Source organism: Neodiprion lecontei, chromosome 5 (assembly GCF_021901455.1).
Source record: "Neodiprion lecontei isolate iyNeoLeco1 chromosome 5, iyNeoLeco1.1, whole genome shotgun sequence".
Classification (NCBI taxonomy): domain Eukaryota; kingdom Metazoa; phylum Arthropoda; class Insecta; order Hymenoptera; family Diprionidae; genus Neodiprion; species Neodiprion lecontei.
The window spans coordinates 18,899,275-18,915,709 of NC_060264.1; the positions used below are offsets into that span (position 1 = coordinate 18,899,275).

The following is a 16,435-nucleotide window of genomic DNA, read 5'->3' on the forward strand; positions in this document are numbered from 1 at the left end:
TTTTACTCAGTCGGTACAGACTGACTATATCATTCTTTTATTAAATTATTAAAACGAGTGAAGTCATAGCTGAAAGCTTCGAACGTATAAAGTCATTATTCATTTGACGTCAGTTATTTGAATTGTATGAAATGTAGCTCGAGTACTTCATGTGTAAAGTCACTTGAAGTTAGGTATTGAAATGATAAAATCGTTTGAATTCCTGTCACAGGTAAACCTGTATAAAGTCAACTTATAGTGAAATCAGGCAATGTTGGAAAAAGTTACAATTTACTGAAAATGATGTATCACTTTTGAAGTCACGGAAAGTTGTATACTGCAGTTAAGTCACGCGATAAGTCACTGGAAGTTACTTCTAAAATCACGCGAAGCATCTTGAAATCATGAGAATCTAAAGTTCCTTAAATACAAACTAGGGATTCATTTCAAGTATAGGCCAAAAAAAAAAAAAATATGGAGACGAGTACAGCAGCGAGTTTTGCAGAAGAACGTTCAAAACCTGATAAGTTCAGCTTTTAATGAAAAGTCAAACCAGTCGACAAAAACGCACGAGAACATTTCATCTACACATGTGACTCAAAGAACCGTTTGAACGCCATAATTTTTCCGTCAGCCTGATCAGTTCTAAAAGATTAAATGTAGCAAAGGAAGATGAGCGAAATATTGCAACTAATATTATACGAAGTTGAGAAAAAGCGATATGCAATATTTTTCTTCTGAAACATGCCAGTGAAACCGCAGCAACAACAAACCAACCTAATTATACAATATTCTCATTAGTTAAATCATTTCGAACTGCTGTTCATTATGTACGCACAACACACATGCGAAGTGTGCTGTATACACATATTACACATACTACATATACATATGTAATAAATTGTGTAAGAATAATTATAACTGCGTTATAACCGTCGGAGCTGTCAAAGCTGTCGAAGCCAGTTTACATTTAGTCAACACAATCCCGAATTGTGGTGAGTGTTGCAAGTTAACGACCTGATTAAATATATGTTGATCACATTTTACGTATCCTGCGGCAACATTCCGTCAACTCCGTCTAATATTCATAGACGAATTTTTTTCGTGAGATTGAAGCCGTTAATGTTTACGTAAAACGAAACATTGGGAGGAAATAATTGCTAAAAACTACAGGCGAACTTTGAACGTGCTAAGTTTCTGAAATATTCAAACGATTTTTTACGTTAACATTACGCACTTTAAGGGGTTTCCCTGGTCGATGCCATTTTTTTATTTCTGCGTCAAATGAAAATGTATTGAAGTATTTTTGATCAGAATTGCATACAGAATCACGCTGTTAATCCCCTTTTCATGTTTAGATATTTGGAGATATAAACTTCAACGTCGAAAGGGCACTCCCTTAGGTGTTAAATTTTTTTTCTATTGCAGTCTGTTAGTACTTAACAGGGGATGTTTTACCGAGAAAAAATGTCACCGCGATTACAATGCTTCATAATTACTCAGATTTTATAGAGCGATCAGAGGAGATAACTTGAGGAGATAAATAAATTTTACTTCGATTATGTGATTTCTCATGATTTCTAAGATTTCATATGATTTCTCAAGATTGGAAACAGATTTATGTAATCCTGAATGATTTCTCATGACTACCAATGATTACCAATACAGGATTTTATTTCGATATTAGTGATTGCAGTAGGATTTCGGAGATTGCGAAATCATTCCGAATGATTTTGACACCATAATTACTTGAGTGGAAGACCCCTTTGTATTTGAAAGAGGAACTGATAATTGCTGACTATAAAGTATCACGAAAATATTGTCGGACGGAACGCACCTTGTATCTTCGAGATACGTTTTAGAATACCAAAAATATCTTTCTACCCTGAGTTATTCCAGCGGCATAACCTAAAAAATCTCTACTTGTAAAGACATATCAATAAATACATAAAACACATCAAGGAGTGTAGTACCATCTATTTGGCATTGTCACGTTCGCGTCTCATTCTATAAACATCGATATTATGACTGAGTTTTCTTTTCTGTATCGTCAGTCTTCATTTATAATACATCACTGTATAAACGTCGAGACGTTGTAGATTGTCTCTCTAGAGTCACCGATGCAAAGGTTCCTAACAATGCGAGAGACTGTAATTGAGTGCTATTTTACAAATCGTGGGATCTATCGCTCTTTTTTCAGTATAGATGAGAACGGCAAAAATCAATGAAGAATTACCATATCTACTACAGGAGTTATTATAAAAAAAGCTCTCCGCAGAAGTTCGACATGCAAAATTAATGAAGAATAAAAACAAAAATGATGATGCACGAAACGAGATATGAACCGCGGCTGCATCGTTATGTAACGAGTCAATTATTGGCAATAGACGAGCGTCAAACGAGTTTATTCTACAGTTTCGCGTGCTGGATGGAATATGTGCGGTATAATATTCGCACACTCTGAACCTGCTCAAAAGAATGTGATAATACGTTTCTCCAGAAGAGGATTGACCAGCAGATTACATTGATTTTTATAGTTGGTTAGTTTGAGAAACTTTTGCAGAAAACGGAAGAAAAACAAACAAGGAATGCAAATAACTTTAAAAAATATTTGCTTAGACGAAAATTTTTGACTTATTTTTCAATTATTTTTGTTGGATGTGTAAAACTAGAAAACTGTTCTGCACAAGAATTCTCCTGTAGGATAATTCATGCAGTATCATTTCTGATGTGAATCTCGAATTCCTTCCTGTAGGGAAACGTTCCGTAGAAAAATATTTCTGTAGAAACGAGTCTGCAGAACATGTTCTGTAGAATCTTTGCCCTAAGAACTAATTTCTGTAAAATCAATCCTCCTTCCTCCACACTAGTTTAGATAAACGAACTTGTAAGATCGCCACTTGTAAGAACGAACTTGTAGGACTGATCCGTTTAGAACCGTTCCTCTTCCGCCGATTCTCAATTAAATTTGGGTTAGGGTCGAAGGTGCATGCACTGAATTCGGGAGTGAGAGAGACGGAAAATACTTACTTCTCTGTCGCACATCACATCCCGTCACTATGAGCACACCTTGCAGCGTAAATCGAAATAAAAAACTTTGACACTGATCGGCCTACCCCCACCCCTGTCGTATTCAGACCTGCATGTAAGAACATGAATTCGATAACTTCGTAGATAACTGTTGTGAAGACACGCCATTAGACATAGAATAAAATATAGACAGAAGAGAAGAAACCCACGTGACCTAATTCACTAGATTATAGGGGAAAACGAGCTAGATTTTCGAAAAAGTTAGCCACTATGCGTTTTATACCCTAAACTGACAGAAGCAGTAATAAATATGCAGTGTTTTAATCGGTTTTTTGCAAAATTTCGACTACACATCGATACTGATATTCCAACATCGCGTTTCCCCGAATTTCGGTCAACTGATCGTGAGTGAGTGTGAAGAAATTTTACGTCTGCAGCGATCGTGCAGCGAGCGTTCTGCTCCGAACTTGTCCGACAAGATTCCAACGTTGGGCAAATACACTATATTATATCCACATATGAAATTCGTACGTGTCATGTTTTATTATACACAGGAGTGTTTGTATTTACGCGAGCGGCAAAACGGATATGGTTTTCTGCCGCACGTGATAAAAAATGACCAACAGCGAAATTGGCAACGATTTTCTTCTTCCTTGGATGCTCAATTTTGACCGCAATTTTGGTTTGTCCCTGTGCCACATATAACTGTATAGAATTTTTATCAAATATCGCGATCAAATATGAGGAAAGAAATGTTTTCTCAATTTAAATAAATATGATATTTCACTTGAAAACAAAATTGTTGATTCACCACACATAAATTTAACAAATCTTTTCTCTCTGTTTGATATGTTTGATTGTATATTCTGTGTACATGATTTTAATTGCCACGGAGCAAAAGATTCAAGGCTCCTGACTTTTCAAGTCAAACAAAATTCAAGTTCATCGGAGTGAAGGTCGTTTCGAACTTAAGCCTGCAATAAACACGCCGACAATGCGCCCGTTGCAGTTCATCGATATTCAAAGACGTCATTCGTCGACGCTGCAACTCGGCTTCCATTCAAACACCATCGTAATCCCGACGGTTTTATCATCAACATTCACCCTGTTTTTTACAAGTAATGAATTTCCAAACAAGATGGATTTCCCACGTAATGAAATTGTCAACATATTAATTGCAAGTTTTTGTTTCAGTTGCGTAAAAGTGTTCTTGACCTCAATCAAAATAAGTTACAGCGTTCATTTTTTTTTTTTTTCAAGATTATTAGACATCGTTCAGGTATGACGACAGTTATTTTGGACGAAAATACCCCAAGGACCAACATTCTATTTTTTTTCTCTCTTATTCTCCACTCGAAGAAAAAAAAAGGTATTGTATTCACCTCGGACATAAGAGAAATTTCGAATTGACGCTGTGATTCGAGACATTGCACATTCACTTCTCATCAACTTTAGATGAATATTTCGCAGTGTATCTGTGTGTAACAAATTTTTGACCAACGATAATTCGAGAACAAATAAACCGATTTCAATGGAATTAGTCTTCATGTACCTAAAAAAATCTATCGATTCATCCCGAACTATTTACGAAACTGGCGATAATTTCTCTGCAGACTAATCCTCAATTCAGACCAATCGATTCATTCAATTAACTGATTGCTTTGTTTTTCGACAGCTTGATGGTCGGTTATTTCGAAAACATTAAATTGCGTTTTTACTATATTTTGTACAATTAGTTTTGAGGAGATTCGCCCAAACGTTTTATTATACTACAATTTCACCAATGCATAGAAAAATAGAATCGATGACATTAGTGAATACACAATAACTAACTTTATTAAGGATAAGATATCTACTCACTGATCGTATTTTACATGTATCGGCGTAAAATTTCCGCGGATTCACATTTCGCAAGAATACACACGAATTCTGAAACATAAAACGAAGATTGGGACGATTTAACTTGGCGACTGCAGCGGCAAGTGCATCGGCATCTGCAATGGCGACGTCTCGACGTCGCGGCGTCAGCGTCACTATAACAACACAATATACGCAGTGCCGCCAGGCGACGAAGCACGCAACTGGAATATTGTGAACGCCCTACGTCATTCGACAGTGAATCAACCGAAGATGAGGAACAAAAATCGCCCCGGGCGATATTGTTGCCATCATGCACTAACTAAATTTATACATTATATACTGCATAAATATATCACACGTTAATTTTATGCATCTACGATTGCGTTACTACGACGATAGCTCCTTATGCGAATAAAATTGGCGATAATAGTAATAGAAATAATAATCATCGTAATTTTATTATAACAATGGCACTACATTAACATAAAACAAAAATAAGAATACATGTACGAGGAACTCCATGCGGTTTCACCTCGATCAGATTAGTTGACCTACCGAAAGCGATACTTTTTAGTATATATAAAATTAATGTATTCTTGGAAATGTCTTTCAAATATAAAAATATAAAAAATACTGCAATTTTGAAGAAAAATTTATGTGTATCGATTCTCCATATCAACTCCTTTAAAGATAGTTTACAATCTTGCAGATTCGTACGATTCACTCTGGTATCGGTAATTTTATTCGAAAAATTATTTGTTACATTAGTCAGTAAAACGGATTTTCTTTTTTTACAATACCCAATTCGATACTGCCATTTGTCGATCGAAACCAACATTGGTGCAATGTTGTAAAATTGAATATTTAACAATGCAAACACAATGAAAGAAGTGTTTTAGTGAATACTACTGAAAATTCTACGCAAAATGATGAAATTTCAATATCTTAAAAAAAATTTATTCAGAAACGCGTGATAATTCCAGTTGGCAGAGAATCAAGATCAGCGGTGGTTGATCGCGCAAAGTTCATTTAAAGAAACTTTTCGGTATTTGTTCCCTCTCACGATAAGTTATTACATTCGGCAAGTTTCATGCGTTTATAAATTTTTGAAGCTTTCAATTAAACCCTATATCAGTACGATCCAGTTCTGTTATTTCCTACATCCATCGTCGAAATAGTCAGATCGATCAATAATTTTCGTCGTCGCCACGTCGTTTCGACCGTACACTTTTTGGTGTATATGGATATACAAAACAGTGATAAATACTGTTGTCCGTCTTGTATAATTGACCCGTGATCACGGTCATCCCCCTGAACTCACCACTGCTCGTATACTAACAAATTGTACGCGTCTTGTCCCCGTTTTTTAGTTCCTCTACGTAGCGCTAGTACTAGACTTCTGACACGCTCGCTGCCCTCGCTGACCGCGTGTAAGCTCGTCAGGTAACTACTAGCGCCACTAGTGGTGGAAATTGGCGGCAGAATCGAGGGACATTTTGCGAACCACTTTTAGCAGCGTGTGTTAGGGGGCTGACCTGTATGTAGGACCGTGCCCGTGATATAGCCAAATGCTATGAGTATAAAGGACATTTAACGACATAGAAAATCGCTAACCCGTACGAAATTTATGTGAAGGCCTCTGGTGGCGAAAACTGAACAGCCCTGTTGAGAAACCGATTGACCGCATTTAAAAGTCCCCATAAATTCCCCTAGCTCGTCCCAGAGGCACGATGGCGGTAAAAGCACATGACGTTTACACGAGATCCAAATCCTCCTGTAATTTTTCTTCGTATCTTCGTATGAATAGTGTTTTTGCGAAATTATGACCGACATTGGTATCCAAAAGGCAACCTCAAACAATGTGTTAAAAATTGATATGGGTATGGTGGGAAAGTTTTTCAATAAAAACGATGATTCCGCCGAACCTGAATGACGTGAAGTAAAACCGGCAGGTAAGTCATAATATGTTGATTCAGTAAGTATGTGTGATTCGTAAAAACTTTCAATATTTTATGTCAACTTTTCGAAACTGCATTGTACCCTCACAATGAATGTCAATCGCCGTGTGCTTCATTAATTGTGTTTTCCATATACTTCTTTATACCGAGGAGAATTTACAGATATTATTTATTTATTAAAATGAATAAGCATCTACATTTTCTACATATATAACCCGGCAGATATACCTTCTATATAACTAGGTTTGCACAAGAAAGCACGTCGCTGCGCTCAGCATGCACTGTGGGACGAAAATCAGTCCAGAGCACAAAACGCGTAGCAAATCGTACGTCGTAACATCGATGGCGAACAAAGCCCAAGATTCAATAAAATCTGCAAATGTCACGAGTGTGCGGTGCCAACTGATATATACAAAACAATACATTTTGACATAAAATAGGTGTGAAATATTATGAATTTAGTATCTTGTTTGACAAGTGTATGCAAGCGTGCTATCGCCTCTCTCACGTGGGTTCTTTGAAGAAGCGTAGATCCAGCACCTACAGGAGTCAGCTGATACTGGCAAAAAGCGAAGGACAAGGGATGGAATATACAGAAACCTGGATTCTCACTGAGCAACGCATTTCGAAAACAATTCGTCAAACGAGTTGCGGTTCAAGTATTTGCTGGCCTTGGTGTCTCCTTTTTCGGCCTTGTTAACTCAAAAACTTGATTGTATTGTATTCTGTGCAAGCTAGTCCCATGTTTGTTCTTATTCAGATTCTGTTCATTCATTTATCATCATAGGAGTTGGGAATTTTTTGTGGTACACAGTGCAAGCTATATAGTTGGCAGATAATTACTTGAACACTATTCATGGTTTGATACATTCTTCAAGACATAACTTTGAGCGAAAACATGTATGAAATGTACAGTGTTTTACGTAATCTATTGCTCTGTCTGTCCTGAACATGGAAACATTCTTTCCATATTTTCGACACTAAAAGCTTCGACTGAAGTAGAATTGGTGTAACATGTGCATGGATAGATAGTTTTTCAAATACGAACGACCGAACACAGGATCAAACACCAGCATCGAGGAACCATTCACTTGAAGAAAATCACTGCAAATCACTAGACATAAAGATGTACTGTAATACTGAAAATCAATTGGAAATCAGTAAAATTCCGAACACCTTCAAACGTTTAGGAACCACTTGAAGATTAGTGGAATGCAAACTATTTTTGAATATTGGACATCACCAGGAAATCACTTGTGCTTCGTTGATGATTTCAAAGCGAATGGCCCCTTCAACGATCATCGTAAAATCTGTCCACAGATTTCTTTGTACAACTTTAAAGTGCGTCAAAAGTAATTTTATTAATCACATTAGAAAGATTTGAAACTTTTACATATTCAGAATTTGATGTCAATAATATTTAACCTCATTTTTAATGTACTTGGCGAAAGGTTTTTGCACCACAAGTGTTTTTTGAGGGGATAAATACATTTTTCAAATCTTGCATTGAATAATTTTCATAAACGGAGTCTTAAAATATTCGTGATTTTATTTTCAGATTCATCAAAGCGGCCCCAAAAAATCTACAACTATAAATTTATCTGTAACGAACAGTGAACAAGTTATTCATAACTTCCTGAAAGCCCGCAATGAAAAAGTAACTAATATCTGTAATTTTTTCAGATTTCTAAATGTTGCCACAAAATTCTAAGAGCTTAGCTAGCGACGGCTTCCAACTTCATACATGGATAGAGGGGCAAAAAAGATACGAGTGATTATAACTGACACTGCTATATATACCATAAAAAAAAAAAAAACATCGGGACCGATGACCGTACAACGCAAGATGAAACCGCATTGAATTCCCCCGTTAAAAAAACAGATGTTTATTGCTCGGGAATTTACTGACCCAACTTACGCATGCGCGTATATATCGTATCAAAAGCAACGTACACATAAACACACACGCTAAATAGCTACGGAAACAATTTTCTCTTCTGTTTTTAATTATAATTAATAATGATCGCAATAGTGTAAACATGTAATGATTTTAATATTACATTATATCTTTGCTTATATTTATGTACAGTGTATATAACCTTGCATATCTCGTCGACAGGCTATAATGAATACTATAAATGCCCAGTGCCCACTACTCATAGTGTTTTAGTAACGAGTTTTTTGGAGGTTGGAAAAACCTATTAGTAACAGGCCGATCGAATCGAATCGCCGCGCGCTGTTAGTGCGGCTAACACGGTGGCTTTCAAATTTTCGATAGAAAAAAGCGGGAGAACTGTCAATATTTGTTGTCTTTTTTTTATTTATTTTTTTTTTTTTTATTTGTAATTTTGTGCACTTTAGTGATGAATTCCTCTTTCTTCTATTTTTAAACCCTTCTGTGTTTAATCGACGGTCATTTGAAACCAAGTTTAGGGACGTTATGTTTTCTAATGTCATACGCAGTAGTCAAAAAATAAATATATGTGATCGCAAAATGTCTACCAATTGCAAGGGGGGAAATTTTCTTAAAGATACAACCTATCAGTTTTGAAACTTTATATAAATCATTAACTTTTAATATGGCGGACATAAAATCGAGGTTGAAATAAAAACGTAATACACAGTTACATCAGAGTAGGCATAAAAAAAGTTACCCCTGTAAACTTTCGGCAGCGGAATTTAACGAATATGTCAAAAAATTGAAGATTCTCTGCACAGATCAAATGATAGATTGGCCATTTCAATGTTCACGTTTCCGATCTAAGGCTGAAGAAAACGACCGCTAATAAATTAAATCCATGAGTCGGTCGATGACTACAATTCAATAACTATAATAACACATGACATGGTTATAAAAACCCACAAAAGCATACAATTTAAGTAACACATGTGGCGTGGATCAATGGGGTAAATAAACGGTTTGTGAACGTTTGTTAAACCGTATAATACTTTATATACGTATATCAGCCGTTCGTATAATTGTGCCTCAGTGAACCGCAGAATAAATGTATGTACATTTAAAAGGAGCTGTCGGTCTAATCTATCCATTAAACGTTCCTTACCGGCGTCTTATGAATGTGACAGCACTACTTCAATAGGATGTCGTAACATGAATCGAACATCCATCTTTTGAAGACAGAAATAATAATTTCTACTAGCTGATTCATTGTGTCGGTTTAAAATCATTTTACTCCAATGTAAATCTTTTCATCTGTTTATGAATAGACAAGATTTACGAGTAAAATATAAATAGATTCGACGGAAAAATAAACTTTTACGCAACGTACGTACACTATAAATATAAAATGATGCAGTAAACATAATCAACAAAGGAACAGCGGGCAAATTACAATCACCTAAATTGATTCGACTCAAATCTAGGCAACAAGCTGGTCAATCGTTTTGCTTCATTGTTTGAACTGTGCAAATAACAAATAATTTTTTAGATTTTTATCGTATTTGCAGTAGTGCAAGTTAGAAACTTGAAATTTCAAACCGCTCGATTTGTAAGTAAGTGTCTGAATATTTTTTTTTAATCTAAATTTATAAATTTTAATCGGAAAATCTTTTCATCTCAATTATTATACTCGGTCTGACGATTTTCGAGATGTTAGGGAGATCTTAGGAAACTGTGAAGAAAAACCACACGAAAAAACCAAAATTAAAAAACCGTGTACACGTGTATCGTATACACGATGTATACGTATTAGACTTGACGTCACGATAATGCATACCAAACACGCGATATGTAATAAAACAAGATCCGTCGACAGAGAACACAGGCGGCAAGGGATGTCGTAGTTTAAAAAGTTGGCCCACGACAAATTGTTAACATTATGGTTGATGATTGGCGGCGATTGGGCCTACATTGCAAAGGCCTTGAGACATTAGGATGCATGTGTATACATCGATGTGTAACTGCCATCTGTGGCTATGCCGATGACGCAGTGAGTGACGAACGCGATAATGCGTTCCGACTGCTCAATGAGCTCTCCTCGGGATCTACGTTAACTGGTTTTTTGTATCATTTTTCTGTTGAAAATAAAATCAGGTTCCCTCGACTCAAAGACTGATTGAGAATGATTAAAATTTTAATTCAATTCGGTTCAACCGTGAATAAGTCGTCGAGCAATCTCTCGAACATAAACGTACCTACATTTGAAATACTCGAGAATTTATTAAAAATCTAGCAGTATTCAACAATTGGTCCTGAATTAAACAGCCAATGAAAACCGCTATTCGATCCGAATAGTGAGTCTTTTGGTTGCTCTTCGAAATCATTGTCAGTATTGAACGAATTGAACTCTTAATAGGGTTCCAAACCTTCGCTGAAGGTGATATCGAACTTCTTGAAAAAACCCTTCTCTTGATTAGTTTCAAAGAAGACTTAAGTTGAAGTTTCGAGAATTTCGAGGAGTTTGTTTGCGAGTAAATCAAATTCAAAACTTATATTGTGCGGTAGTCGAAAAACCGGTACATGAAAGTATCGTGACTTAGCCACAAGATTGCAGTGGTTTTACGATAGTCATTATACTTTCTATAACTTCTTCGAGAATATGATCATCATTTTTTAGTAACTAATATGATTTTGTTAGCCCATTAGTTTAATTAATTTTCTTGATTAAGAAATGTTGACTGCTTGGTTGGAAATGATTTCTAACCTTCTTACGTTGAATTTTTCTTTCGAATAGACTGAATTATAAGAGTAAAAGTATTCCATGTGTTTTGTCCTAATGAACCGCCTTAAATCCTGATACTGATATTCAATATTGCACGTTAGAATCCGCCATAGGCAAAACCATATTAATATTATATGAAATTCATTAAATGTTAAATGTTCCCGCGGCGTTACACGCAATTCTATTTTTGCACCCTCTTAAAAATCTATTTTTGAAATAGAACAACACAGTTGTAAATTGTAAAGACGTCCCTCAGACGCGTTTCAAGCCATCAACGGAAATGAACCGTGCCGCCGAAAATAGACGTGGTAGACTATTTGAGTACATTTCGTCTTAGATTATTTCAGTATATTTTCCAATCACATGTTCCTATTTTATACATATACCTCATATGAGTAAATGCTGACCGCTACCTTTCACATATTGGTACCTTAAAACGACACAAGAATTTAGATTAGCAACGAATGGTGAACAATTAATGTCTCAATTATTAAGCATTCCACATTAAAACGGATCATGATTTATAAATTAATAATGGTACATTCTTTGAAAAAATGCTTCGTCTTAGGTATTCAGAATTCGATAAAAGACGTCTACGAGTAAAATTGTAATAGAATTATTCGAAGGAATAACAAACGAACATGGCGAATCGACTTTCAGGTGTAAGTAAAGTAATTTTATGTCGATTATGTTAAAGATGTATACTTCCAAACGATAATAAAAAAAAAAAAAAAACTCTTCTACATTTTCTTTATCGCTAACCTGAAAATGTTGCACGAAAGCCTTACAGCAGCAGTGAAAAGACATTGAAAACTTAGAGAGCAGTGTTTGAGACTAAAATGGTATCGGATTTTTCAAAACTCGGTTTTTTGTTTATTTTGGAAAAACTGTGTACATTGTTTTTAACTGATGACGAATTGTAATTCGTTCTTTTTGAAGTATAAATATTTACATGAGGTATGAGCGCGGGTCATGTTTTTCAGTGCAAGTCCAAAGGGTGGTCACCTTATAGGTAGCACGAATCATCTGAAACCAAAAACAACACAAAAAGCTTTGAACGTCGTACGGATTTTTTCAAAATTCCAAGTAATACATTTTCTTATCCACATCCTGAAAAAGGGTTTCGATTTGCCGTTAACATTTTGTACCTTAATATTGCCGTAGCAAAAAGTGATGAGAATTTGATTGAAAAATAATCACAATCCCACGGAATTCCAAACTTTGTATTGTTACTACAAAAGCCATTTTCATCTACTCACTTCAGTTTCAATTTCAAATAATCCGTTTGACTTCTGAGTTGGCCACCCTTTGGACGTCTGTAAAAATCGTTTTCACCATCATTGCGTACACTTTAGCGAAAAATGTATTCGGATCAATTGAAATATTTTGGGTAGATTGAAAATTCGCCTCTGTTTAAACTTCACGTTTAATCCAAAGCCATCAGGTTCAACGGAAAGAATATTTTTCTATTATAGAAGTCAACTAAAAATCGCCAATAGTAAGCCAATAGCAATAATAATAGTAAACTATTCTTGATGAAATACTAGATAATGACGTTTATTAAGCTGATACAACCAAATGAGCACAATCGTAAAAATCAAGTTCGTATAGTAATTTAGTGCTATTTTGTCGCTGCGTATATTTTTTTTTGAATTGAGATAGAGAAATTCACTGCTCATTTGTTGCTAACTTGTATAACTACTTTCAATTACGTCGTGCCGCCCATTTTCGAACAAATAAACATTTTGCCAACTCGACACTAAACTTGGCACATCCACATTTCATTTTTACTTTTATTTTTACGTTCGCGTTTGGGCTTGCATTATTATTCTACGGAAAAAATAATTCGCTGAGATCAGCAAAGTTTAGTAGTAATAGATTTACAGCAATAATTTAAGCTGTCGAAGCAAAAGTTTTCCATACCTAGCTGTATGAAGTTTCAATACAGCAAACCCGTTAGTTGAACTTGAAAAATTCGCGTTTCGTGTTTGCGTTTTTGTAGTTATTGTAGCGCAGTTTCTCCCGCGAGATAATGTGTTGTTTCGGCGTGGTTTGCGCAGCTTCTTCTGCGAGAGAGCAAGCAACGATGTTACTGGAGCGTGTAATGAAATTAATATTTCCGAAAACTTTAATAGGAAATTGCAGGAAGAAAAAAACGAACTGGTTGTACCAAGTTTTGACTTCAGTCGGCAAAAAATTAATTTTTTTTTAATAATCAGCACAAAGAAATTGAAAATTGGGTAACAAATTAGCAACACAAGAGTAGTAAATTTTGACTCCCTGATTAGACGAGAAAAAACATTTGAATGGTTGTGCTAGCTCAAGTATCAATTCAGTACAACCACCATTTGAAAAACAGTATATGCGGTAACAAAGTTGACGATAGCGTAACTATTTAGCAACAAAATAGCACTATACTAATATACTTTTTTTTTGTGACTGTGCTCATTTGGTTGTGTCAACTTAAGCGGTTACATGGTTCTTGATCTTTCGAAAAATCCATTTTTTTAATAATTTTTTTTTTCAAATATAATAAAAGAATTATTTTAATCAAAATTAAGGTATATGAGAGAACAATATTTGAACTATATTACGTAGAATTTTTATCCAAAAATGTTGAAGATTCAGTCGTTCCGAACTTGTTTTTGGAGACCTAGTATTTCCGCGGTGGACACGATAGCTTCTGGTAGCTTCGTCTGAAATCAAAAACCAAATATTTTCGGTTAGTGAGTATAGCTAGAGAATGAACGAAGGAGATTTTTTTCTTCGATCACAACTTATTTGACAAGGCAATGCATAGTGTAAAATGTACCAAAAATCGTATTTTCTTGTAAAAAGCTCTGGCAAAAATTCAAATGCGAATTTTTTCAAAAATCCTTCGTTCATTCACTAGCTATACTCACCTACTAACAGAAAATATTTGTTTTTTTTTTTTATGTCAGATGAAGCTAGCAGGTGGTATCGTGTCCGCCGCGGAAATACTTGGTCTCCGAAAACCAGTTCGGAACGACTGAATTTTCAGCATTTTTTGATAAAAATTTTACGTAATATAGTTTGAATATCGTTCTTTCATATACCTTAAGTTTGATTAAAATAACTCTTTTATTATATTTGAAAAATAATTATAGAAAAAATGGTGTTTTTGAAATTTAAAAATCCACGTAACCCCTTAATAGACGTTAATTAATACCATAGTTCAACATTAATGATATTTCTATATACCAAACGTCTCAATGATAGAAATTTCAATACAAGATTGTCGACGTATGAATACAGTTGTGGCAAATATTGCGCTACGTTTAGCATCGGTGAGAAATAGGACGTCTTTCACTTATAGTGCCTCCTATAGTTTCTTGAATATACTTTCAATCTGCACTTTTCGATAAGGGTTAAAAACCATGCCAACGCATATTTTAAATCTCGATCGGATTATCAGCGAGCTCGAAATAATTACTTCTTAAAAATTCTGCATGAACTACTTGTTGCTCGGGAATTATAAACCGTGTAAATTTATTTGAACACGTTCCACACTGAAGATGAATTAGAAACAGGACAAGTGGGAGAATTCGCGACATCGCATCTATCGATTGTCTTCTCTAATTTGTCGAGAACATCGACCGGCGTTCTGATCGCCATGGCAACATTGTGTAATTTGCACGTGTACGCGTGTAAGTGAAGGCGCAATGCGAGAATACGACCGTCCAGTAAGTGCTTCTTGTTAGACCTGTTTGACGTCGCTACATTACCAGCTCGCAACTAAGCACGCATACCTTTACCCTGTCTTTACGAGTCTGTACATGTGTGTTTTGTATACATGTGTAAACGCAGGTACCAACCAATGTAAACATATCCATACATCGCGTCTTCCACGAAACTCGCATCACAGGCCTTTAGCATGACAATTGTAAAAATTATCTAGTCAAGGTATACATAACAACTGAATAACGATGATTCGCGTTCTCAAGACGTAAATATTTTGAATACATCGAAACATGGCGACCAAAATCCACGGCGGAATACGCATTGAAATCAGTAAGCGTTGGTAAACAACAGGCTTGAGTGCGTTGTAAACTAGCAATAACAGAATCGACGAAATTACGGACTCACTCGGAGCCGAATTTCGATAAGAAATTTCATCCTCAAATGTTCCTGCCCCTGAATTCAAGCGATTATTATGTTCACTTCGAGATCACGGAAACCACCGCCATGTTGCGTTGACATCGCATAATCGGTGGTCAGGCAGTCAGTGGTCAAGAGTCAGAACCCTTTCGTCGACTGCTACACGACCGTCGAATATTTGATACTGACGAAGGTGTTCCGATCTAAAGACTTACCGGCACCGCTCCTGGCACTTCTGACATTATTCCTTCTTTGCTTTTTCTCCGACGTAGGACTCTTCACTAACATCTTACACTTCGTTCGTCCAATATTTAACATAACAAAAACCACAACTGCACATTATTATTCATTTCGCGACCGCCATTTGCCAACTACGCTATAGCATACCATACTCTATCAATGTGTGTTATTATACTGTCCGACATTATGCTCTGGCTGCTAGAGCACCGAATATACCACTCTCTCTCCGTTCCCGACGTTTTTCTGGTCTTGGCCATCTCGCGGTTGATCGGTCGTTACGACGTCATGACGACGCACTGCAGGGATCTGCCGAAAGCGGTCACGACGTTCAGCTGTTTTCAACTTTTACATCTTATATTCTCATTTGTTTGTTTTGTTTTTGTCCCGAAATCAAACGATAGAAAACATTCCTTTTCTGTGCACTATTTTCGACGCAGCGTGCTTTAGTAGGTTATGATGGTTGTGTCATTTGCGAATTTCGTTAAGTTATCTACACGGATTCGAATTCTTTTTTCAGGCTTCCTACAGGCATTCACGATCACATCCGCAAACAAGCTACGGCTTAGTATC

At 35.9% G+C, this 16,435-nt stretch overlaps 1 protein-coding gene across 4 annotated transcripts in view; it reads right to left on the bottom strand.

Moving 5' to 3' along the window:
* Positions 1–16,435, bottom strand: part of LOC107223604 (nuclear factor of activated T-cells 5) — a 65,239-nt gene extending 48,804 nt beyond the window's left edge. Inside the window, exons 1-5 of one of the 4 annotated variants that reach the window (XR_006904714.1) lie at positions 15,841–16,435; positions 14,101–14,202; positions 13,430–13,572; positions 12,766–12,822; positions 12,357–12,532 (exon numbers count right to left, since the gene is read on the bottom strand). Coding sequence is in view for 1 of the 4 variants with exons in the window: in XM_046741798.1 (XP_046597754.1) it covers positions 15,841–15,943 (103 nt within the window). In the remaining 3 variants the exon portion in view is untranslated. Of the gene's footprint in view, positions 1–12,356; positions 12,533–12,765; positions 12,925–13,429; positions 13,573–14,100; positions 14,203–15,840 lie in introns of those variants that run through there. The other 3 variants (XR_006904713.1, XR_006904712.1, XM_046741798.1) reach the window with 3 other exon arrangements.